General features: G+C 41.7%; 1 protein-coding gene across 1 annotated transcript; it reads right to left on the reverse strand.

Annotated features, from left to right (window-relative positions):
* On the reverse strand, positions 1–27,166 carry LOC135463318 (general transcription factor 3C polypeptide 2-like). The gene is made up of 18 exons (XM_064740579.1): positions 26,195–27,166; positions 24,880–24,972; positions 23,835–23,984; positions 17,599–17,780; positions 16,294–16,354; positions 14,748–14,841; positions 12,641–12,806; positions 8,675–8,995; positions 7,937–8,054; positions 7,598–7,668; positions 7,102–7,205; positions 6,626–6,706; positions 5,808–6,111; positions 4,946–5,039; positions 4,326–4,451; positions 2,699–2,947; positions 1,786–1,890; positions 1–177 (listed from the first exon to the last, which is right to left on the reverse strand). The coding sequence occupies exons 1-18, from the start codon at positions 26,831–26,833 to the stop codon at positions 1–3; spliced, it is 3,135 nt and encodes a 1,044-aa protein (XP_064596649.1). The 5' UTR covers positions 26,834–27,166.
* Between the last annotated feature and the right edge of the window lie 699 nt (positions 27,167–27,865).

A 27,865-nucleotide genomic window follows, 5' to 3' on the forward strand; every position in this document is an offset into this window, starting at 1 on the left:
TCACGACATGCTGGGTAGCACAGTCTCTGACAGGCCCGGTGACAACAAGGCTGCGTCCTGTAAGATCGTGCGCGCTTCGTTGGTGATGAAGCCACTGACATTGCTGAACCTGACGATGCCCGCCTGACCCCCGGTCATCACCCAGGTACAGCTGGCAGCGTTTGGGTTGCAGCTCACCTGTAACATATCAAACAAGAAACAGGTCAAGTACTGACTTATTTATCTGACTGGTATCTATTTATTGACTATATATATATGGTATATCTTTATTTCACTGGTATATCTTTATTTCACTGGTTTATCTTTATTTCACTGGTATTTCCTTATTTCATAAGTATGTCTTTATTTCACTGGCATTTATTTAATTGGTATTCATTTTATTGGATTTTTTCATTTATTTAATTGCAATTTCTTTTTTTATTTATCCTATATCTTACACCTTTTCACATAACTACGGGGAATGGAACTTTGAGTGCCGTTCATTCATCTCAACTTACTGATTAAAGCACTGATTTATGTTTTGCTGTGTTTGGTAACATCAGGGGTTCGCAAAAAAACAAACTTTTTCACTTTAGCTAGAGAAATGTTCTGAAATATATGCTTAAAACAACATGCCAAAAGTTTGAGGAAATATAGTATTGATTTATTTATTGATTTATGCCTCATGGGCCAGAGCACATTAGAGCACCTGGCCATCAATGTCTAGATTTTGTATAACATCCACATTTACAGCGGATACAACCCTATGAGTGTCCATCAATCCGCATTTAAAGTGATAGCGCCTGCTTGTAATACCTGTAGGAGGAGTGTTTGTTAGAAACACAACCAAAAACATTCTGTACATGATTGCAGTTTCAAAGTTTTACAATCTTTCTGAAGTAACTCCTTCTATCATCAGGTGAGTGGCAACTGCATGGTGCATGATATGAAGGGCTCTATATAAAGTATATTTTTATGATCACTCTATGATAATCATGTATCAATGCACTGTTGTTAATAAATTTTCATGTGTATAAAATCTTACTTTGTATATACTCCTTTATAGTTTGTAAAAAAAAAACAGAGCTTTTATGTACAGGGTGATTTTTTGTCATATGTTTGTATCTATCTATTTATTTATTTTTTTTTTTTTATTGAACTGGTGTTTTAGGCCATACTCAAGAATATTTCACTGATAGGACAGTGACCAGCATTGTGGTGGGAGGGAACTGGGCAGAGCCTGCAGGGAAACCCATGGCCATCCGTAGACTGCTGGCAGACCTTCCCACGTACGGCTAGAAACGAAGCCAGCAAGAGCTGGGCCAGTATGATCTCACAGCGAAAGTGTTGGTGGGAAGCTCCGGAGTCTAAGCACCGTGCCGACCCGCTAACCCCCATATTGTTTCTAGCACACATTATGAAACCCATCCATAAAGGTATCTACTTGTATGAGGAGTTTTTTGGATGGGTGATTTTCTCTGCTTGGTTTGGAAATAGAAAATGCAACACGTGAACAGTCGTAACTCATGTCAAAGACATTTCGACTCAATATTTCCATCAGAACATTAGGACGTACTCAACGTAACTCAATAGTACTACATTTCATGGAAAAAAGTTAAGCATTATGTCTGCAATTTGTGGCTTGATATTTAGTTCGCCTAATGATGGCAAAAAACAATTACCGAATCATTGGTATAACGAGTCAAAATGAGTCTTTCTGTTATAGGGAGTTACACTTCTTGTGTATTCCATTTAACTACTAATCAATGGAACACAAGGTTTCCAGAAATGTTGGGTTGAACATACAGAATAGATGGCAGGCAGCGGGAATATCTGGTGGTCATCGTCGGGAAGCGTGTCCTGTAAAGCGCTGGAGAACAAACGTTCATCACTCAGTACGCCATGGGAGACCTACAACAACAACACAAACAGTATTACATCTACATGTCACTGACAATTTATTTATTCATTACAGTGGTGTTTTCTGTAAAGCTGTGGAAGCTGGATTGATCTCAACGGCCAAACACTAGTCACAGTGACAACTGTAGACTGTACAGCCAGCTTGTCCCGACATAGGCCTACCTATATTAAGACAGTGTTGGTAAGTGGTGCTAAGGCAGGGCTTGAAATTAGCACTGGTCCATGGACAACAGATTGTTGGTTGAAAATGTATGGTTTTTATCAGCACTGGTCTGGCTGGTCTGAGTTTTATCAATATTTAAAAATGTGACAGTACAAATGTACTCATACTTACAAATAAAAAATAATCTAAAACATATGGCCCTACAAGATGCTAGAAATTTAAACTGAAAACAAGTTAGAGCAGCTTGTGGGGGTTGGTGGGTGGGATGTGCGGGGAGGTGGTAAACTTCCAAGGAACTTCCCACCAATGCAAGTGCAAGTCAAGCTTCCTCTATGGCCCCAAGCACTCACTCACTCTATGGCCATAAGTGGGACGGTCTGCCAGGTCACCATAATGCTGGCCGGCATCGCATAAGTGAAATATTCTTGAGTAGTGTGCAAAACACCGATCAAATAAATAAATTTACCTACATTTAACTGCAAATACCAACCAGGGCCAATAGATCTCAAGACGACACTGGCACTACTGCCCAGTAACTCTGAAGACAATTTCTACATGTATGGCATGCAAGGAAAAAAAAAAAAAACTAGCGCTTCACAAGCTTCTGCTCAAATCCCATCTGACATTCATCCATACCTGTAACGTGGAGTTATCCTTGAAATGTAAACAGCAGCTGTCTTTCACTTCATCAAACTTTAACCTCAATGGCTGCACTTTGGCCACAGGTTTGCCTTTCTTTGTACTGGTCACAGTGGAGCTCTTTGGTTTGGCAGGCGTCAGGAAGTCATCAACAGACTTATCCAGCTCGCTCTGGTTGGTTATTTCCTTGACAACCGGAATCTTCCTGTTATCTGCATCAAACTCTGGTACAAGCTCGTACAGGAACTACCGAAAGTGAAAGTGAAAGTGATACATTCATTAATATATTGACTGGCTAAGTGAAAACAATGTCTTTCTAACATTTTGGGTTTCAAGACAGTTTCAACACTAGAGTGGTTTTGCCAGGCCACCTATGCATGGATACATACAACATACATGAACTTGTAACCACTGGCATTCACACAAGAAGAAAAATTCAGTCTTTCTGTTATATGTAATAATTTACTGAGATATACACTGCAGGTGACACTTTGATTATTTGGAAAATTTTGCCTTTTGGTCATTTTTTTTTTTTCAATTAAAAGTCTGACTTCATGTTACTAATAAGCAAAACAGCAGCAATGGTATGATAAAAGTCGTCTTACAATTCGTGAATTAAATCTACCTCGATATTTTAGAATCAGCTCTGATGTGTACTTACTACCAGTATCCCATAAGCGTACGTACAAGTTACACAGCAAAGGCTCTCTATAGCGTCAGGTATATTTATCACAACGATTTATTTCATTTCAACCATATTAATTTTTTTTTTTTTTTCAAATTCTTCTTGGCTAATTAGAATATCTGTTCTCCAAACAATTATATAAATGTTTTTCTGGGAATGGATTTTACACAATCATATTCTGATACCGGTTGAGACCTCTTCTGAACTGGAGCCGCCAATCTCACACCTCTTGTCGTCGCCAACTCATGAAAATTGTCTAAGCCACTAGGTCAGTGGGTCTTTTGTGAATCCAAAGAATTACAGTACTTATATTAACATGTACTCTTCATAATTTCAGTCACAGCTAACTTTTCACAGTCTCCTAATATGAACAAAAAATCTGCCTGTAATGTAATTCTGCAAAAATTTTCACATGTTTGCAATGTGTTATTTCATGACTACTCAGAAGGCATTATTCTGTTTAGAGTGATAAAAATTACACTTTTAGTGAAGCCCTGAAAATGGCCAATCCAATGAATGTAGTTTTGTTTGCAAAATCAATTTTAAAAAGTGTACAAATTGCACTGGAAGTTTTTCTTTCACATGTGAAAAGGTTGAATTGAGAAATTAGGGTAATTAACATTAATCAAATCTGTGAAATCATTTCCAAACAACTTGTGACAGCCGATTACAGGTTCTCATGTCAGAGCACAAAGAAAAGTATGGAGACAAGACATCAAACAGTTTCCTGACCCAGAACTCACAGATATACAGTAAGAGTACATATAAGTTTCCTCACATAAATTGTCAAGCAGTTCACTTCAAATCTCACGCTCGACTGACTTCTTCAGGTCACTCCACAACTCTTTTTACTATTTTTAGTGTGAATACGCCGCAAAATGTAGTTCCTTATTTAATACACGGATCAAGATGATCCGTGTTATCATACAAATGACTTACAAAAAGTCGCTTTTTGTGGTACTTTTTCTTCACGGTGCTCGAGGAGTCATCCAGTTTGTCCCCCAGCACCATGCCCATGTTGTTCCCTGTGAAGGCCGTGTGCAGGAAGTTGGACACGCAGATAGTCTGTTCATATGAAAAGAAAACACATGATCACACAATACTACATAGCAATATCTGACACAAAAACTCAAGTGATAACGTACATATGGAAACATACCCCACATCAGACAAAATACTTGACTTTCCGTTGATTTGTAATGGCCACATAGGGAACGTGTATTTTTTCATGTCCTGCAGCCCATACCAGCATATGTGTCTGCCGACTAGGTTATCTCCCTTTGTTGTCAGTCACGCTGTGGGTACTCAATGACACAATACGAAAATCTACGATTTGTCGGAACAGGGTCAAACAGACCAGATGCCGAATATAATTCAGCGTCTCTCTGACCTCAACATATCATTTTCTCCAGTGACGTTGCAGTGCTTGTGTACTTTATGGGTACACATACATGTACACCAATTGTGTTATGATAAATGAAACACTGGAAAAGTTCATAGCTTTGAACTGTTTTGTTTATGTATAGGCAGAGTTTTACAAGTTACTCATCACAGCTCACCCATATACAGCCAGGAGCCCCAGGCATCACCACCTTTCTCTGGTCCCCTTTCTTTGATGCACCATCTAAGCTCAGAATACGACTGTTCGTATACCTGAGGAAAAAATGGTTGTGCACCTAATGAGTAACTTACAAAAGCTGATCAATAAACAGAGAATATAAGAAGGTGCATGTAACTGTGACAGAGTAAGTTACAATAGCTGATCATAACAGAGTAACTTATGAGAAGGTGTATGTAACTGTGACAGAGTAAGTTACAATAGCTGATCATAACAGAGTAACTTATGAGAAGGTGTATGTAACTGTGACAGAGTAAGTTACAAATGCTGATCATAACAGAGTAACTTATGAGAAGGTGCATGTAACTGTGACAGAGTAAGTTACAATAGCTGTTCATAACAGAGTAACTTATGAGAAGGTGCATGTAACTGTGACAGAGTAAGTTACAACAGCTGATCATAACAGAGCAACTTATGAGAAGATGCAGGTAAATGTGACAGAGAAACTTACAATAAAACAATTACCACACAGTACATGTGCAACTTTTGCTGTGTTTCCATGGAAATGCACTTGACCGTTAATTCTTCTGAGAATGGGAATATAGTATAGGCTGGAGTGTTTATACTCAGAGCGAATGAAAAATGTCTCCTTTTTAATGCATTGACAAGGATTTATTGGATTGTTGGTTGCAGTGTTGGGTGGATTTTCGGTGGAGTGTAATCGCAGTTGTCAATGCACAGATCGTGGAAAGACTGTAGAGAATGTGTCAAATAACTACGTGAAGTAACGCAAATGCAATCACATGTACCTGGAAACACAGTCTTTGGAGAAACTGACCACATAAGAGACTACTGTAACTTACGAGAAGCTGTCATCCTGGACACACAGTGGCTCGCTCCAGACCTGCGACCAGCTAAGCCCCGTGATAGGGGTGCAAAATTCACGCACCACAGGGTCACTTGTGTCCCGGATGTCCCAAATTGCAAACCACTTGTCCCGGCTGCCAGTAGAGAAGAAACCTGCTTGCGTCGGCGACCATTCGCAGGCTGATACCTTGAGGGAATGGGCGATGAATGTGTGGAACGGGAAGATTTCTACGTGACCCGTGAAGTCCCCCAGGGTCAGCAGGGTAGACTGGTTGTTCAGGTCAAAGATACACACATGACCTGCAAAAATATTAATTATTTATTTCATTGCTGCTTAATGCACTGCTCACAAATTTGCACTTATAATAACATAATGGCAGTCAGTTTTATGGGTGGGAGAACCTGGAGAGCCAGAGTAATCCACCACCCTACTGACAAACTTTCCAACATGTGGATTCAGGCAGTCCCCGGTTCTTTGTTCTAAAATACAGGTAGAGTAACTAATTATGAACAGATGATATTTTCCATGACTTTTTACTTTTTTTACTTCCCCCAGCAGGATATCACCCTACCTCTCAATCAAACTTCAAAACACCTTTCTAAGATCAATAAAAAAAAAAATCGCCACTAGCAAAATGTGTAGCTTGGTGTAATCTTGGGACAAACTGTTAGGTCAATAACAGCAAGTCTGAAAGCCATACTGTTTCTAGTGCTGCCCAACTAAACCCCCATGTGGAAGACACCTACAGATCTACATGGGACACCAATGCTAGTCAGTGATTACAGGTGGGTTCTACCTGACCCCTGTCATTACCTGTCCCGTAGCCAGCCAGTATAAGGCTCCTGTCTCCGGTTGTCTCCCAGTCCACACACATACAGCAGCCATGGGACGGGTCTGAAACACACAACACTACTACTGTATTCTATATCCTTCCCTTGAGTCAGACAGAACTTGAGGATGTTCCAAAAATTTAACAGCTGAGCTTGACAATCAGTAACTGGATTACCGAGCTCTCTTCAATAAGCTGTGCAAAGTGGTATTAAGCCATTACAATCAATTCATTAAGCTGAGCACTTCACGTCATTGTAATCTGCATATGCAGACACACGCTGGCCGTGAGTTTCATGGGTGGATTTAACCCAAGTATCTGGCATAAACCACTCACCTCTGGCAAGTTTAAACCTTTCCACATATACATAATATAGATACATGAACAGATATACAAAGGTGAACAAGAAGACAAACAACTTCCTACACCATCTGGAGATTGTGAAGTCATAGCAACTTACCATCCTCATTGAAGGTGGAGATGAGGGTAAATATTGGAGGAGGTTTGACTACAATCCTCTCTGATGTCCCAGCTTCTTCTTGTAAAGCCCTGGGGTCGGGGACACTGTCCAAATCATAGAAACGATGTTCAATATGTTTGCTCTGACTGGCAAATACATGCATGTATACACTAATATTGATGCATTTAATACTTTTCTGGCACTGGACTGTAAGAGTTCTTAACATTGGCACATCTTGATGAGTGTGTATGTGAAATTCTTGTAAGGTCCTCTGATGTTGACAGCCAGCCATTTTCAGCATTCTGATATTATTCCACTGATGCACCACTGGAAGGCTCAAGAGAATCATTAATAAGCTTCATATCGTGATTGTGTAGCTTGAACGGAACGTATCACTTAGCATCCCCTCACTGAAGCAGAGTAGCTGTTACATGCATTTGAAAACTTGCACAAAACTGTTACAGCACGCACGGACAGGATTGGTTTTCTCCCTCACCTGAATATCCTCACAGTTCCATCCGTACAAGCCAAGGCCAGTAGTCCTAGCCGAGGTAACAGTTCCTTGCCCTGGAAAGGAGCACAAAATGTGATTACCTGATTGGGCTTAACTCCCTACTCCGGAATTTTTCACTTATACAAAGGAATTGTTCTTTGGTAGGTAACAGAATGTCTTTTCCACATTTAATGCACAAACATTCAAGAGGATCTGAATGTCACATTGATGTATTGCAAATAATCTCCAATAAACTTCATTTATTTACTTATCTGAGAAAGGTATTTTATATTGTACTGAAGAATATTTCACTTACCTGCCAGACAAATAATGGTTACTTACCTGATGGTCGACACTGCTGGGTGGTTTCCTGTCACAGCCAGCAGGACACCAGGACATATCATACACACAACCGTAATCATGAGCCAGCCCCAGTGTGAACTCCGGGTTAATGGTTGGGCTGAAAAAATGATTGAATTTTATTGAATGACACCTAGAGAGGTAGACTAATCCACTGATTACAATTAATATATTTCCTTCTTGAAGATATTGTGTTGGAAATACCAGTGAGGTGTTTGATTATTTATTTATTTAACTGGGGGTTTCATTGTACTTGTGATGTGCTTGAGACTGCATGCGCCTTGATTTGTTAATGTTCCCAAAATGAGGCACATTATAAAACACGAATTTCCATTTCCATGCAACTTAATTTTTAACGTTTAAAAACTAGAAGGCACCCTACTACACAGAAAGGGATGGAGTACACTGCATTTCTGTTCTTCTATTGATGGTGAAGAATGGCTTAAAAAATTCCTAGATTCGGATTCCGACCTGAATGGGCACCAAAATTTAATACATTCGTTCTTTAATAACACAAAATTTAACCTAAATGCCTGAATAATATTTTTTCCCTAACTGTTGCTGACAGGCAGTTCAAAACATAAATGCAAATAAAAACATAACCTCCTAGGTCAAAAAACAAACATGACAAGCCTACAAGCATATTAGAGGTGAAAACTATATTAAGCTTTGGTACATTCTAATCTACAAACACAAACTTACACAAGGTACCAGTCTTACCTATCAATATTCAGGAAGCCACAGTCCCATATTTGGATGAGGCCCCGCCCACTGAACACTTCCATGCTGCCATGCTCTTCCTCCATCGTCCTGTGACAGCTGACAGTGGCATACTGCACATGAGGGCTGTCAGGTGGAACAGGGCACCAAGCTGTTGCCCACACGGGCCCGCCGGCAAAAAACCCTCCATGGGCAGTCCGCTCAAATTTCCTCAGATTGGCACGGCAGCCTTCGGAGGACTTGAGATTGATGAGTGAGAATCGCACCTGGACGCTCTCTTTGCTGACTGGGTAGTAGAACTCGCAGTCTTCCTGGGTTAATCTGTAACCATGGGGACAAGGACACATATAAATGCAAATGCAATAGCAGGGAATGGCTGAGGATAAGTGATTAAGGTGCTTGATTTACAGTGGCTATCAGGCATAAATAAGATATTGACCCATGGGTAGAGAAGTCACTTACAATGATTAAGATGGCTCTTAATAATCGGGCCTTGATGACAATAGGGCCGCACAGAATTACCTCCCTTGAGGTTACTCTCCAGTTTTAAAGGTGCAGAAATTGGCTAATGGAAAGTTTGTGTAGTTGAAACAGCATAAGATAGTTGAAGTTGAGTTAAATTTATAAACTTATTCGGAAAGGCCAGGACATATTTTTTAATCCATTCAGAGGTAATTTTAAAATCCTGGCTGTAAATACTAGACAGCTTTGACGAGCTCATAAGTTGAAAGACATGGATTTCATTTGAGATCTCTTTGCGACTTTTAAAGGTTGATATCAGATTGTTTGCATATTTTGTTGCCAGTTAGAAAATATTTGTCAGTGTCATCACATAACTACAAAATGCAGGCGCGGTCCCACTTCTCGTAGTTTCACGCCACCAAAACTAATTTCGCCTTACGTCACAGTCGCTGTCATGTAACAAGGGAGGTAATTCAGAGCAGGCCTATTAGCGATCAGCGTCGCTCATGTGGGTGTTTGCTGAGCGTAACATTTGCTGAAGACCACATTTCTTTGACTGATATGGTGTACACATACGACACAACTGGGAAGTTTTATCAGTAATTGACAAGGGCGACTGGTTTTAACCCAGGCACCGCAGTTCTTATCAGAAAACAACCAGCTTTGGCTAAGATACTCATGAACTTGCCCAAATGTAACATTACTTGAAAACTGCATACTGTGTACGTGAGCCAGAAATAATTTGCCTAACGTCAGTGGTTTATTCTAGGCACTTCATATTACTACTGCAAATAATGTACTGTCTACCCTGTTACTACTGCAAATAATGTACTGTCTACCCTGTTACTACTGCAAATAATGTACTGTCTACCCTGTTAGTACTGCAAATAATGTACTGTCTACCCTGTTACTACGGCCAATAATGTACTGTCTACCCTGTTACTACTGCCAATAATGTACTGTCTACCCTGTTACTACTGCAAATAATGTACTGTCTACCCTGTTACTACTGCCAATAATGTACTGTCTACCCTGTTACTACTGCAAATAATGTACTGTCTACCCTGTTACTACTGCCAATAATGTACTGTCTACCCTGTTACTACAGCCAATAATGTACTGTCTACCCTGTTACTACTGCCAATAATGTACTGTCTACCCTGTTACTACAGCCAATAATGTACTGTCTACCCAATAACAATACAATAATGTACTGTCTACCCTGTTACTACTGCCAATAATTACTGTCTACCCTGTTACTACTGCAAATAATGTACTGTCTACCCTGTTACTACTGCCAATAATGTACTGTCTACCCTGTTACTACTGCAAATAATGTACTGTCTACCCTGTTACTACTGCCAATAATGTACTGTCTACCCTGTTACTACTGCAAATAATGTACTGTCTACCCTGTTACTACTGCAAATAATGTACTGTCTACCCTGTTACTACCGACAATAATGTACTGTCTACCCTGTTACTACTGCAAATAATGTACTGTCTACCCTGTTACTACCGCCAATAATGTCCTGTCTACCCTGTTACTACTGCAAATAATGTACAGTCTACCCTGTTACTACTGCCAATAATGTACTGTCTACCCTGTTACTACTGCAAATAATGTACTGTCTACCCTGTTACTACTGCAAATAATGTACTGTCTACCCTGTTACTACCGACAATAATGTACTGTCTACCCTGTTACTACCGACAATAATGTACTGTCTACCCTGTTACTACTGCAAATAATGTACTGTCTACCCTGTTACTACTGCCAATAATGTACTGTCTACCCTGTTACTACTGCCAATAATGTACCGTCTACCCTGTTACTACTGCAAATAATGTACTGTCTACCCTGTTACTACCGCCAATAATGTACTGTCTACCCTGTTACTACTGCCAATAATGTATTGTCTACCCTGCTACTACCGCCAATAATTACTGTTTACCCTGTTACTACAGCCAATAATGTACTGTCTACCCAATAACAATACAATAATGTACTGTCTACCCTGTTACTACCGCCAATAATGTACTGTCTACCCTGTTACTACCGCCAATAATGTACAGTCTACCCTGTTATTACCACCAATAATGCACTGTCTACCCTGTTACTACCGCCAATAATGTACTGTCTACCCTGTTACTACCGCCAATGATGTCCTGTCTACCCTGTTACTACTGCCAATAATGTACTGTCTACCCTGTTACTACCGCCAATAATGTACAGTCTACCCTGTTATTACCACCAGTAATGCACTGTCTACCCTGTTACTACCGACAATAATGTACTGTCTACCCTGTTACTACAGCCAATAATGTACTGTCTACCCTGTTACTACAGCCAATAATGTACTGTCTACCCAATAACAATACAATAATGTACTGTCTACCCTGTTACTACTGCCAATAATGTACTGTCTACCCTGTTACTACCGCCAATAATGTACAGTCTACCCTGTTATTACCACCAGTAATGCACTGTCTACCCTGTTACTACCGCCAATAATGTACTGTTTACCCTGTTACTACCGCCAATAATGTCCTGTCTACCCTGTTACTACTGCCAATAATGTACTGTCTACCCTGTTACTACTGCCAATAATGTACTGTCTACCCTGTTACTACCGCCAATAATGTACTGTCTACCCTGTTATTTCCACCAGTAATGTACTGTCTACCCTGTTATTACCACCAGTAATGTACAGTCTACCCTGTTATTACCACCAATAATGTACTGTCTACCCTGTTATTACCACCAGTAATGTACAGTCTACCCTGTTACTACCGCCAATAATGTACTGTCTACCCTGTTATTACCACCAGTAATGTACTGTCTACCCTGTTATTACCACCAATAAGGTACTGTCTACCCTGTTATTACCACCAGTAATGTACTGTCTACCCTGTTATTACCACCAATAATGTACTGTCTACCCTGTTATTACCACCAGTAATGTACTGTCTACCCTGTTACTACCACCAATAATGTACTGTCTACCCTGTTATTACCACCAATAATGTACTGTCTACCCTGTTATTACCACCAGTAATGTACTGTCTACCCTGTTACTACCGACAATAATGTACTGTCTACCCTGTTATTACCACCAGTAATGCACTGTCTACCCTGCTACTACCGCCATTATCTACCATTATCTACCATTATCTACCATTATCGTACTGAAATCAAATATTTGATCGAGATGTCAGCCACTGTGGTTAACAAAAAAAGGCCTTAGTCGTGCCACGGAAGCCTGCTACATGACCGCTTTAAGAGCTGACAGTGAAAAAGTCTAAGTGAGCTGTGATACAAGGCAGGATAATAATTTGTGCAACCATTTTTTTTGATGCGGGGGGACGGGGGGCGCTGGTAGGAAATACCTGAATATCGCGTTAAGGAACTATGGAGAAAAGCTGAACTGTGACGGTCCAGACCACTTGATCAGCTCAGATAGGAAGATCAAAAATAGAACAAAAAGAAAGAGACCAGTTTACCTTTCAGACCAATCAATTTTTCTGGGGAAGAGGTCTGGAAAAACAGAGTTCTCCCACAGGGATGTGTGCCAATTCCAGACGGGTTCAAAGAAGTCCTGTTCATCTGGGACGTTCCAGGTGTCGTTCAGTCTGTAGCCGCGGTAATTTCCAGGTCTGCGAGGAGTTGCTATCAAAAAAACAAAGATTATGAGAAACCAGACAGCTCACCCGTGATGCCTTCAGTTTATATAACAGCTTGTTTCATGAAGATATGGTGAAAACTGATAACAAAACATAGAACCTGAGAAGTGAATGTGAACACAGCAAGTCCAAAATATGGTAGTGTTTGCCAAAACAGAAAAGGTTACTTCTTAATGATGTGCAAAAAATGTAAATATCTCTGGTTATTCAAAATGAGTAAATCTCCAAATCCTGTTCATCATTCCCAGTAAGTTTCATAAATTTGATGTGAAAACCGTTGGAATATCTGACCCAAGCGTAAAATCTTTCCGTGGCCAACAAAACTGAACAGTACTGGCTACGATAAAATGGCATAGTCAAAAACCTGATAATTTGATTAAAAATACAAATATTCCCCAGTATTTAAAATCCTTTACTTCATGAAGTCTTCAAAGCAAGTCCATCGTCCCCACCAAATTTCAGCAAGATGGTGTAAAACCTGTGGCAACAGCTGACCCAAACAAAAACACCCTTCCCTGGCCTACTATAGTACTGGCTGGAATAAAATTGCTAGGTCCTAAACCTGATAAACTGAATAAAAATGTATACATCCCTAATTTATAATCAAAATGCGAAAATGTCCAAATCATGTTCAGCATTCCTACCAAGTTTCAAAGGGTGATGTGAAAACTGTGAGACTAGCAGACCCAAACATAAAACCTTACTCAACTGACCCAAACAAAAAAGCTTACTCAACTGACCCAAACAAAAAAAGCTTACTCAACTGACCCAAACAAAAAAGCTTACTCAACTGACCCAAACAAAAAAAGCTTACTCAACTGACCCAAACAAAAAAGCTTACTCAAATGACCCAAAGAAAAAAGCTTACAAAGACACTGACACCGACATCAACACCGACACCGACGCCACCTTCCCTCCACACTCACAATACCTTGCCTTACTTCGTAATGGCAAGCTAAAAATGATTGGATGGTTTGTGTGGGATTGAACATATATTCAGATCCACTGGTAAGTTACACGAAATACACAGGTATGCATAACTCTGAAAAATGAGAGATTCATTTTGACTCAATATTTCAGCATTTTATTTTGCATACAGCATGTTGTGCTGCCTCACTGGAATATCATGCTGACAGTGGTGTACAAACAAATACACACACCACCCTCATCAAAACAGACTTAGTGTGATGCCGTTCGTGTACACAAATGTACACGTTCATCAAATAACACACACATCTGTACACAAACGTAACTTAGATTTGATAGCAAGGCTACCAAAGAGCTTGCCGTAGTGCTTAATTCATGAATCTGGTAGCTCCTACATATAATTTACGATAATTTATTTGCACACAGAGCATGGGTCAATGCGCTCAACTCAATACAGGCAGTACTTTCTGAGATACCACCTTTACTATTTACTTTAACATTGATTCTAATACATCAAGTCATGAGTTTTGTATTAATTTATTTATTTATTTGATTGGTGTTTTACGCCATATTTATGGATATTCCTCTTATATGATGGCAGCCAGCATTATGGTGGAAGGATACCAGGCAGAGCCCGGTGGAAAACCCGCTACCATCCGCAGGTTGCTGACAGACCTTCCCAGGTAGGGCCAGAGAAAAAGCCAGCATGAGCTGGACTTGAACTCACAGCGACCACAATGGTGAGAGGCTCCTGGGTCATTACGCTGTGCTATCATGAATTTTGTTAATTTACAGTAATTAATATGCACACAGCACGTCAAGAATGAAACACTGTTCTCCACTTACTGTGCTCTAATTCTGCTTAAAAAAAATGGAGCTTAACTCATGCAGTGCTTTTTAAGATACCACCCACAACATAGAAATAGCTATTTCAAACGTTGCTTTCCTCTTTACATGCCCTTTGCAGATTTTCTAAGAAAAAAAAAAAACAACCACAAACTTTTCTTCGCAGGCTGTCTCACACTTTTGTCGAGTTGGCTTTCGTCACCAGACTGGTCGCTAAGGACAGCTTCATCATCAGATCCTTTTGACTTCTGAAATCAAAAGTTCACAGGTATGACGTGGCAGACTTAAAAGCTGAAAAATGGAAAAGAATTTAATACAGTACAGCACAGTATGAAGAATACGGCGCTATTAGAGACCTTGTGAAGCAGAATCACATCTACCAAGGATAACCCTATGCCTCAGTGGGTCTGTAGAGTGTTTCATACCACTCTAGGAGAGTTGACACTGATCCCACAGTCAACACTGGAAAACAACGTTGAGGAAATATGTAACTTTTACACCAAGAAAAAAATAGAAAATTTACAAGAAAGTTTTGCAAAAAATTAGGAGCATTTTATAGAATAGAAAGCAGACAAATGCCTAAACACTACATGTATACTGTATAATGGCCCCCACCACCCTTCACACCACTGATATCACCGTTTTCACAGCATGACAAAAATTGTGACCAGAGAATCAACAACATGAATAAAGAATGTCATGGTCGTTGGGTAACAGAGAATGGAGAATACACAGACAAGAATGTAAATGATAGGGTGTGATAGACAATTGGGAACAGACAATAACATGAGGTGATAGACAAGATGAGAATATTGAATGTAATGGATATGGGATGAAGACAATGGAGAATAAATCTCAGAGAATTGAATTTACATGAGGTGATAGATAATGAAGAATAAGCAACAAAGAATACAATGGATGTAGGGGGATATATGCAATGGAAAATAAAATGCAAACAATATTTTAATTGACTTGGTGTGATGGCTAGACAACAGAGAATACATATATATCTAGACAAGAATATAATTGGCAAAATCTAATAGACAAAGGGGAATAATTTATTTATTTATTTGATTGGCGTTTTACTTTTACCACAGCGGTCAGCGTTATCGTGGGAGGAAACCGTGCTGAGTCTGAGGGGAACCCACAACCATCTGCAGGTTGCTGGAAGACCTTCCCACGCACGACAAGAGAGGAAGCCAGTATGAGCTGGACTTGAACTCACAGTCTACTACCGGTATTTGTACTCTCACTGATTCAAGGCCAGAGTTATTGTGGAAGCCTGCCCAAATGCATAAATACGTGATCAGCCAAACGCTGTTCCTGACAGCTTCCTACACACACCTTGTCTACATGTATCTAAACTACTGGTGCGCTAGCACAACGTAATGACCCAGGAGCCTCTCACCAATGTGGTCACTGAGAGTTCAATTCCACTTCATGCTGGCTTCCCTCTCCGGCCATAAGTGCAAAAGTCTGCCAGCAACCTATGGATGGTCGTTGGTCTCTGCAGAGCTCTGCCAGGTTTCCTCTTACCATAATGCTGGCTTCCGTCGTATAAGTGAAATATTTCTGAGTACGGTGTAAAACAGTATTCAAATAAATAAATAAATAAATAAATAAATAAACTACTGGAGGCAAATGTCTCATACTAAATGTCACACATCATGTCACGAACAACATAATTTATCAACACTTACTTTTTTGGTGTCATCATCTGGTAAAGAGTCGTCTTGTACATCTTTCAGATGTTTTATGGCTCTGAAACAGAATGGGATTCACATGTACATATTATTACACTGGTTTTTCTTGCAAACACTTTTTAACTGGTATGATGGGGACAGACTCATGAACACAGAGATACGTCTACCTCACACATTCTGATTAAAGGTTCTGGCCAAAACATCAAAACAGTATTGAAAACGTGAAAACGTGTATATGAGCTCGTGAAAAACTTTCTCCAAATGTTCACCTGTAGACCTCAGTATGTAATATGTAAGAAAGCATGTTTACAATTCTTCAACCATTTTGCATGTTTGTAAGGTGTTTATTCAAGCACACTGTTAAGACATTATATATGTTTAAGACATTAGCATAGACTAAAAAATTATAGCTTTTGTCAAGTCCTGAAGTGGACTGAACCCAACCAATGTAGTTACGCCCCCAAGATAAAATTTAAGATGTGCATAAATAGGACTGAAAGTGACTCTTTTATATGCAGAAGGGGGCCTCCGTGGCTCAGTTGGTTAGCGCGCTAGCGCAGCGAAACAGCCCAGTAGTCTCTCACCAATGCGGTCGCTGTGAGTTCAAGTCCAGCTCATGCTGGTTTCCTCTCCGTACATGGGAAAGTCTTCCAGCAACCTGCAGATGGTCGTGGGTTTCTCCTGGGCTCTGTCCGGTTTCCACCCATCATAATGCTGGCCACCGTCGTATAAGTGAAATAATCTTGAGTACAGCGTAAAACACCAATCAAATAAATAAATAAATAAATTAAAATATATGCAGATAGGTTGAGGAATTAGGGTGTCTCCATTGAATTTCACATTATGCCATGTAAAGGGTCCTCCAAGCATTGCCAATGGCTTACTTCAGTGGAGTGATACATGGACATGTTGTAGGATTTCCGTAATTCACCGTCTGAAGCAAGAATCAACAACAAAAACAACAAGAATGAGTAACACTGCTTCTGTGTGTGATGACTTCTAAACGTACACGTACTGTACTACGTCTATGTCGCAAAGCATGCTTCAAGCCTGTATGTATTTGAATTTGAATTTTTGTATTTCACCTAAAATTTGGTAAGTAAAAATGCACTTTCAAAACCACATGAAAGCCTTAAAATGATGGCTCATGATGCTACCACTTCAGTTCTTCCGATAAGAAATCAATCAAACCTTACAAAAGAAAACGCAGAGAGACTCTATAAGGTGGTTGACTCAATCAGAATCAAACAAAATGTGGGACTTGAAAAATGCTAAAGATAAAGGTAAAATACCATAGCTAACCTTTTAGCGGCATTTCTCTGTTTCCTGAATGGGGATGTCAGGTCTCCATTCTTGTCCACCATGGAAGCCTCTGACACCTGTTGGGCCACCTTTTTCTCCTTGTTCCGATGGTCTCTCATGTGAACTTTCTTCCACTTTGCCTTCAGAGTTTGGTTACAGATCTCACAAGTGTACGTTTCATGCTGATAAATCAATAAACAAAAGTAAACATTTGTGTGTAAGGGTTTTGCTAAGGCCAATGACAGTATGCCATAGAAAGTTGTTTATTCTTGCTACAATTTAACACAATATCACCCTTAAATGACCCCAAATTTATGAGTTATGTAAATGCCATAAAATATTAGTTTTGGTGCTGACACACACGTTTTTCCATCAGGATATCATAATACCATCCAAACCAGCCTTCAAGCAGTTCTCTAGAGTCATTAGAATAATACGGTACATTCAGCAAGTAAATCATGAACAAAATTTTAGTTCATTTAATATTTCATCACTTATTATTTATTTTATTTCTTTATTTTATTGGTGTTTTACGCTGCACTCAAGAATATTTCACTTATAAGATGGCGGCCAGCATTATGGAGGAAGAAAACTGAGCAGAGCTCGGTGGAAACCCATGACAATCCGCAGGTTGCCGGCAGGCCTTCCCACGTACGGCCAGATAGGAAGCCAGCATGAGCTGGACTTGATCTGACAGCAAACGCACTGGTGAGAGGCTACAGGATCATTATGAAGTGCTAGCGCCCTAACCTACTGTGCCACGGGGGCCCTCAATATTTCGTTACTCTTTATGTCATACTCGATTTTTTACCAGGGTATTTTCCAGGGTGGAGGTCTGACTGGAAAACAATGCTCATACTTACATGGTATATGTGACAAACAGACTTGTACACAGCCTTTCACTCCCAGAACAAACTCAAGGTACATGGCACATTCATGTAAGACAAATGATGCGCAAGGAACTTTGTGTAAGGCCACGTGAAACCATTATACAACCAATTATTGCCACCAAAGTAATCACAAGACTGGAATTTTAGCCTGGGCCTTAAATCACATAAAAGCCTGAAGTTTCTATAAAAGCAGTCTTTACCACTCAGCCAGCCAGGGCTTTAGCATAATCTAGCAAAAGACAGTTGTACACTGTGTCAGTCACTCACCTCTCTGCCACACCACTCTATATGGTCCATGTGAGCGTGGAGGAACCTCTGTGTGTCGTCACTCACCTCTCTGCCACACCACTCTATATGGTCCATGTAAGTGTGGAGGAACCTCTGTGTGTTGTCACTCACCTCTCTGCCACACCACTCTATATGGTCAATGTGAGCGTGGAAGAACCTCTGTGTGTTGTCACTCACCTCTCTGCCACACCACTCTATATGGTCCATGTAAGCGTGGAGGAGCCTCTGTGTGTTGTCACTCACCTCTCTGCCACACCACTCTATATGGTCAATGTAAGTGTGGAGGAACCTCTGTGTGTTGTCACTCACCTCTCTGCCACACCACACTATATGGTCCATGTAAGCGTGGAGGAACCTCTGTGTGTTGTCACTCACCTCTCTGCCACACCACTCTATATGGTCCATGTAAGCCTGGAGGAACCTCTGTGTGTTGTCACTCACCTCTCTGCCACACCACTCTATATGTTCAATGTAAGCGTGGAGGAACCTCTATATGTTGTCACTCACCTCTCTGCCACACCACTCTATATGGTCCATGTAAGCGTGGAGGAGCCTCTGTGTGTTGTCACTCACCTCTCTGCCACACCACTCTATATGTTCAATGTAAGCGTGGAGGAACCTCTGTATGTTGTCACTCACCTCTCTGCCACACCACTCTATATGGTCCATGTAAGCGTGGAGGAGCCTCTGTGTGTTGTCACTCACCTCTCTGCCACACCACTCTATATGGTCCATGTAAGCGTGGAGGGACCTCTGTGTGTTGTCACTCACCTCTCTGCCACACCACTCTATATGGTCAATGTGAGTGTGGAGGGACCTCTGTGTGTTGTCACTCACCTCTCTGCCACACCACTCTATATGGTCCATGTGAGCGTGGAGGAACCCCTGTGTGTTGTCACTCACCTCTCTGCCACATCACTCTATATGGTCCATGTAAGCGTGGAGGAGCCTCTGTGTGTTGTCACTCACCTCTCTGCCACACCACTCTATATGGTCAATGTAAGTGTGGAGGAACCTCTGTGTGTTGTCACTCACCTCTCTGCCACACCACTCTATATGGTCCATGTAAGTGTGGAGGAGCCTCTGTGTGTTGTCACTCACCTCTCTGCCACACCACTCTATATGGTCCATGTAAGTGTGGAGGGACCTCTGTGTGTTGTCACTCACCTCTCTGCCACACCACTCTATATGGTCAATGTAAGTGTGGAGGGACCTCTGTGTGTTGTCACTCACCTCTCTGCCACACCACTCTATATGGTCCATGTAAGTGTGGAGGAACCTCTGTGTGTTGTCACTCACCTCTCTGCCACACCACTTTATATGTACCATGTAACCGTGGAGGAGCCTCTGTGTGTTGTCACTCACCTCTCTGCCACACCACTCTATATGGTCCATGTAACTGTGGAGGAACCTCTGTGTGTTGTCACTCACCTCTCTGCCACACCACTCTATATGGTCAATGTAAGTGTGGAGGAACCTCTGTGTGTTGTCACTCACCTCTCTGCCACACCACTCTATATCGTCAATGTAAGCGTGGAGGGACCTCTGTGTGTTGTCACTCACCTCTCTGCCACACCACTCTATATGGTCAATGTAAGTGTGGAGGAACCTCTGTGTGTTGTCACTCACCTCTCTGCCACGCCACTCTATATGGTCCATGTGAGCGTGGAAGAACCTCTGTGTGTTGTCACTCACCTCTCTGCCACACCACTCTATATGGTCCATGTAAGTGTGGAGGAACCTCTGTGTGTTGTCACTCACCTCTCTGCCACACCACTCTATATGGTCCATGTAAGTGTGGAGGAGCCTCTGTGTGTTGTCACTCACCTCTCTGCCACACCACTCTATATGGTCCATGTAAGCGTGGAGGAACCTCTGTGTGTTGTCACTCACCTCTCTGCCACACCACTCTATATGGTCCATGTAAGTGTGGAAGAACCTCTGTGTGTTGTCACTCACCTCTCTGCCACACCACTCTATATGGTCCATGTAAGCGTGGAGGAACCTCTGTGTGTTGTCACTCACCTCTCTGCCACACCACTCTATATGGTCCATGTAAGCGTGGAGGAACCTTTGTGTGTTGTCACTCACCTCTCTGCCACACCACTCTATATGGTCCATGTCAGCGTGGAGGAGCCTCTGTGTGTTGTCACTCACCTCTCTGCCACACCACTCTATATGGTCCATGTAAGTGTGGAGGAGCCTCTGTGTGTTGTCACTCACCTCTCTGCCACACCACTCTATATGGTCCGTGTAAGCGTGGAGGAACCTCTGTGTGTTGTCACTCACCTCTCTGCCACACCACTCTATATCGTCAATGTAAGCGTGGAGGGACCTCTGTGTGTTGTCACTCACCTCTCTGCCACACCACTCTATATGGTCAATATAAGTGTGGAGGAACCTCTGTGTGTTGTCACTCACCTCTCTGCCACACCACTCTATATGGTCCATGTGAGCGTGGAAGAACCTCTGTGTGTTGTCACTCACCTCTCTGCCACGCCACATATATGGTCCATGTAAGTGTGGAGGAACCTCTGTGTGTTGTCACTCACCTCTCTGCCACACCACTCTATATGGTCCATGTAAGTGTGGAGGAGCCTCTGTGTGTTGTCACTCACCTCTCTGCCACACCACTCTATATGGTCCATGTAAGCGTGGAGGAACCTCTGTGTGTTGTCACTCACCTCTCTGCCACACCACTCTATATGGTCCATGTAAGTGTGGAAGAACCTCTGTGTGTTGTCACTCACCTCTCTGCCACACCACTCTATATGGTCCATGTAAGCGTGGAGGAACCTCTGTGTGTTGTCACTCACCTCTCTGCCACACCACTCTATATGGTCCATTTAAGCGTGGAGGGACCTCTGTGTGTTGTCACTCACCTCTCTGCCACACCACTCTATATGGTCAATGTGAGCGTGGAGGAACCTCTGTGTGTTGTCACTCACCTCTCTGCCACACCACTCTATATGGTCAATGTAAGTGTGGAGGAACCTCTGTGTGTTGTCACTCACCTCTCTGCCACACCACTCTATATGGTCCATGTAAGTGTGGAGGAGCCTCTGTGTGTTGTCACTCACCTCTCTGCCACACCACTCTATATGGTCCATGTAAGTGTGGAGGGACCTCTGTGTGTTGTCACTCACCTCTCTGCCACACCACTCTATATGGTCAATGTAAGTGTGGAGGGACCTCTGTGTGTTATCACTCACCTCTCTGCCACACCACTCTATATGGTCCATGTAAGTGTGGAGGAACCTGTGTGTGTTGTCACTCACCTCTCTGCCACACCACTCTATATCGTCAATGTAAGCGTGGAGGGACCTCTGTGTGTTGTCACTCACCTCTCTGCCACACCACTCTATATGGTCAATGTAAGTGTGGAGGAACCTCTGTGTGTTGTCACTCACCTCTCTGCCACACCACTCTATATGGTCCATGTGAGCGTGGAGGAACCTCTGTGTGTTGTCACTCACCTCTCTGCCACACCACTCTATATGGTCCATGTAAGTGTGGAGGAACCTCTGTGTGTTGTCACTCACCTCTCTGCCACACCACTCTATATGGTCCATGTGAGCGTGGAGGAACCTCTGTGTGTTGTCACTCACCTCTCTGCCACACCACTCTATATGGTCCATGTGAGCGTGGAGGGACCTCTGTGTGTTGTCACTCACCTCTCTGCCACACCACTCTATATGGTCCATGTGAACATGGACGAACCTCTGTGTGTTGTCACTCACCTCTCTGCCACACCACTCTATATGGTCAATGTAAGTGTGGAGGAACCTCTGTGTGTTGTCACTCACCTCTCTGCCACACCACTCTATATGGTCCATGTAAGCGTGGAGGAACCTCTGTGTGTTGTCACTCACCTCTCTGCCACACCACTCTATATGTACCATGTAACCGTGGAGGAGCCTCTGTGTGTTCTCACTCACCTCTCTGCCACACCACTCTATATGGTCAATGTAAGTGTGGAGGAACCTCTGTGTGTTGTCACTCACCTCTCTGCCACACCACTCTATATGGTCCATGTGAGCGTGGAGGAACCTCTGTGTGTTGTCACTCACCTCTCTGCCACATCACTCTATATGGTCCATGTAAGTGTGGAGGAGCCTCTGTGTGTTGTCACTCACCTCTCTGCCACACCACTCTATATGGTCCATGTAAGTGTGGAGGGACCTCTGTGTGTTGTCACTCACCTCTCTGCCACACCACTCTATATGGTCCATGTAAGTGTGGAGGAACCTCTGTGTGTTGTCACTCACCTCTCTGCCACACCACTCTATATGGTCCATGTAAGCGTGGAGGAACCTCTGTGTGTTGTCACTCACCTCTCTGCCACACCACTCTATATGGTCCATGTAACCGTGGAGGAACCTCTGTGTGTTGTCACTCACCTCTCTGCCACACCACTCTATATGTACCATGTAACCGTGGAGGAACCTCTGTGTGTTGTCACTCACCTCTCTGCCACACCACTTTATATGGTCCATGTGAGCGTGGAGGAACCTCTGTGTGTTGTCACTCACCTCTCTGCCACACCACTCTATATGGTCCATGTAAGCGTGGAGGAACCTCTGTGTGTTGTCACTCACCTCTCTGCCACACCACTTTATATGGTCAATGTAAGTGTGGAGGAGCCTGTGTGTGTTGTCACTCACCTCTCTGCCACACCACTCTATATGGTCCATGTAAGCGTGGAGGAACCTCTGTGTGTTGTCACTCACCTCTCTGCCACACCACTCTATATGGTCCGTGTAAGCGTGGAAGAACCTCTGTGTGTTGTCACTCACCTCTCTGCCACACCACTCTATATGGTCAATGTAAGTGTGGAGGAACCTCTGTGTTGTCGCTCACCTCTCTGCCACACCACTCTATATGGTCCGTGTAAGCATGGAGGAACCTCTGTGTGTTGTCACTCACCTCTCTGCCACACCACTCTATATGGTCCATGTAAGCGTGGAGGAACCTCTGTGTGTTGTCACTCACCTCTCTGCCACACCACTCTATATGGTCCATGTGAGCGTGGAGGAACCTCTGTGTGTTGTCACTCACCTCTCTGCCACACCACTCTATATGGTCCATGTAAGCGTGGAGGAATCTCTGTGTGTTGTCACAGTTTGGACATTTCAGTTTCTTCATGGCTTTCAGTATCGCTCCTAATGCCCGTCTGTCTGTCCGTCCTTCTGGACAATCCTCTGTCCACTGAAACATCACAGAGGTACATACCACATTCGTATATGAACTAACCTTTCGCACATGATTAAGTTAATCACTTTTTTCAGATTCTGAGAGTCCTGCTTATCTTGGGTGTATGTTTGTAAGCTACATGTAGCACAATGTCCTATGGAATATTTATTTATTTACTTATTTTATTGGTGTTTTACGCCGTACTCAAGAATATTTCACTTATACGACAGCGGACAGCATTCTGGTGGGATGAAACCGGGCAGAGCCCAGTGGAAACCCACGACCATCCGCAGGTTTTTGTCCAATGGAATAAGTATGTGTTTCAGCAGTAAAGGTAACATTTCATGACCTTAACTTGCCTCTAAAAGTGCACTTATTAGACATATATTGAGGGCAAATGAAAACACTGTTATATTTGACAATTACATGTATCTCTAAGGAGTGAAATATTACTAAGAACAGAGAAGTATATCCTTACAAGTTTGGGTGGTCGAAACGACTTAGATTCCAGAGGAAATGACAGAACCTTTCACGACACTGACAAAACCACTAATCTTGCTTCTGAGACGGAGAGAACTGGCTACTAGATTCAGACACACGAAGAACTCCAACCAGTACTGCATTCTTTTTGGTCACTATCTTAATTATTTATTTTTTAAGTGGGGGGGGGGGGGCATTTTTCATTTTAAAAAAATTGGTACCTAAACATACTTGTATCGAATTGTTATTTTTGAAAATTACACCATTTAACCCACTTTCCCCAGGTACCCACTGGGCAAAAACTAATCAACACATAGACTATATGATTACATGTAATGAAACATGAAACCAAATCCAAACATAATCCTCAATTTTCAATTGAGTCACACCCAAGACCTCAAATCCAAAATGAAAATAAACTCAAGAGCACCAATGCTTGGTGGGCCGCCATCATATGCTTGCTCATGTCTGACTGATTGTCAAAGAGCAAACCACACCTGACACACTGAGTTGGGAACTGAATCTGAAAATAGAAAGGACAGAAATCATGAAGTGAACAACGCCTGGAAAAAAACAACGCAACAGAGAAACAGATTGCATTCCTTCCTCTTTATGTGTTGAGGGTATTAATACTGTGCTGAACAAGGTTTCACTTTAACTTTGTGGTTTGTGGTTTGTGGTTCAGAGTAAACCACAATTAATGCCTAGAGTAAACAGACATAATCCAGGTACCTATGAAACCATCGCCATTGTCACGATTCATGTTAATTTCATGCTTTATATGTAATAAGAGAAAGCATATGGTAACACATGATAGCATGATACTTTCCACCTCATTACCTGTAACTTGCAAGACACAGACGAAATTTGAAATTAGATGGGGGGGGGGGGGGTCTCATTTGCAGTGTATCTCCTATTTTCCATACTTCTTCAGTTGTTAATTTTGTTAGAATCGAAACTGAAATACACTTTCACCCCTAAACCTATGGTTACTACGATGTTTTCTCCCATAATGCAACACCAATTTTACTTTGTGTTTTACAGGCAAGCTGACACCACAAAATTCAAAAGTGGAATAAAAGTTAAACTGATAATGTTTTTTTTGCTTTGTCCTACCTTGATAATTTCATGATTTTTCTTGTTTTTCAAGGTGTTCCAGTCAAATAAATATATGTCTTCAGCAAAGAAGAGATGCTGTAACAGGACACATTTCCCACAAAATAGGCAAATCTTTAAATTTTATTACACCTTCTTCTGACATTGGAAAAAGGTTTATTCTACCTGTTAATCAACAATTTTCAATCCTCAATTTTCAATTTTCAATCGAGTCAAACTCAAGAACTTAAAAAAGGAAGTTCTAACTTCCTCACTTGGCATTCAGCATGAACAGGATAGTGCAATGACTGTTTGACCCGTATCATTATAATGGCTCGGGCAGGGCGGCTTACTTGCCATCCGTAAGTCATCTCAGTGAAGCAGCACTAGAAAGAGCGATGGAAATCTGCCCGCAACAAGGAGGCACATTACATGCACTCTAAGGATTCCTTCATCATCATATGACTGAAAAAATTGTTAAGTATGACGTTAAACCCCAAGCATTCACTCCTTCATTAAATCAACAATTTAAACTGGTTCGGCCTCACCATGCCAGAAAAGTCCTCAGTAAAGGTCTTTAATACATGTACATGTCACATGTATAATCGGACAGCTGAACACATCTACATGTAGTGAAATGTGTGGCTCACCTGTGGAGTTGGAGGAGGTTTCTTTGCTCGGCCTTGCCTTTTCTTCTTTGCTGGAGTTGTTTCTTCTTCCCAGTCATCTTCACTGTTCCCAAACTTCCGCATCAGCTCATCCATCTCCATATCAACCACATGATCTCCGTAGATCGGATCGACAGAGGATCGTTTGGGCTGGCCTTGCTTCCGAGACTTTCTCCCTCTTTGTTTGCCCTCCGGTTTGGTTGTCTCCCCTGCCAGGTCCTCAGACTCATCCTGACAGGTTCCTCGCCTCTGCGGATTTCTCGACTTCCTTCGATTCCTAGTGCTTCCTCCTTCATCTGAGGAAACAGCCAAACTTTTATCCAAAAGTTCATTTTTCTTTGTCTCTGTGCTTGTTCGTCCAGAACCGTTGCTTTCAGAAGCTTCTCCAGCGCCGCTATCCTCACCGGTTGAATTCCCATCACCCACTTCCTGTGGAACAGACGACTTTGATCTTTTGTGTTTAACTGTTACAGGACTGGCATTGTCTACGTCTTGCACTGCTTCATTCCCGTCGTCTTTCCCTATCTCTTCCAGCACAGTTTCATCTTTATCAACATGACTAGCACTTTTTCGACCTTTCCCTCTCTTGGGAATCTGTTTTGGGGTATTAGATTCTTTCATTCTTCCTGAAGCATAGGCTTAAAAGCCACAGAATTCAACTCTCACTATTTTAGCACAATCTGTCGGTTCAAAGTCCACACATTGACATTTGGAAAACTGCAGCTTCCCCTAAACTGCACGGGATCACGGTTAGATCTGAATCACATGTACATTCACATGTGCAGTAGAGTGGTACAAATTTTATGGTCAAAATAAACGTTGATTCTTTGAAAAGATTTCTCTCTATGTTTTTTTTTAGAGTAGAAAATGACATCACATTAACACATGCAGTCCTGAGCTCTGCATAATTTAGGCCTACTTAACTTCTGTCACATCTCTGCTGTTTCATGCACGGGAAATGCACCCCATGACCTCCTGGGCAACAAACACAAGCGAATTCATCACAGTCATATCCTGAAAACAAAACAAATTATTAGACACATTTCCATGTAAGCCCATGGGTGCAAAATTGTTATTTTATTTTATACTTTGTATTCCAAAATGTGTCAACAATCAAAATTAGGAAAGATTTCAAAGTGTGATATCTTCATGTGTAAATCTGAAAATCATATTTTGCACATGTTACAAAGTGAAATCCAAACATAGTACTCTCAAAAAAAAATAAATAAATAAAAATAATAATAATAATAATAAAAGTTTGTAGAAAATGAAAAAAAAATTAAAATGTATTAGCTGCTCTTGATTTGTCTCTTTGTTCAATGAATACTTTTTAATATTATGCCCTCCTGAACATTTCTGAACTTAATGTGGAAATAAATGCGAATTTTTTTTTTTAATATGGATGCATCTGTGTTACTGGTTGTAATGATTAGCAACACATGTAAAGGAAGTGTATAGGTATATGTACACTGACAGTTCAATACAGGCTCATTTTTGTCAACCTTAACATGCATTAAGGACACATGCGACTGATTTAGGCCTACAGGTATATGGAAGATCTGCTAATTTCACTTTAAAAAGTTGCATGCATGTCTACTGTTAATTCCAAGAAGTAAATGATCAGCAGCCTTTTTTTTATCTTTTTTTATCTAT

Source organism: Liolophura sinensis, chromosome 3 (genome assembly GCF_032854445.1).
Source record: "Liolophura sinensis isolate JHLJ2023 chromosome 3, CUHK_Ljap_v2, whole genome shotgun sequence".
NCBI lineage: Eukaryota > Metazoa > Mollusca > Polyplacophora > Chitonida > Chitonidae > Liolophura > Liolophura sinensis.

Bases quoted from the DNA above. Each gene is read 5' to 3' on its own strand.
- LOC135463318 (XM_064740579.1), bottom strand. From the start codon at position 26,833: ATGAAAGAATCTAATACCCCAAAACAGATTCCCAAGAGAGGGAAAGGT. The intron at 12,807-14,747 runs GTTTGTGGTTGT...TTTTTTTGATAG, and splicing joins GAGACAGCCTGCGAAGAAAA to CAACTCCTCGCAGACCTGGA. The intron at 1,891-2,698 runs GTATGGATGAAT...TTGTTGTTGTAG, and splicing joins AGGATAACTCCACGTTACAG to GTCTCCCATGGCGTACTGAG.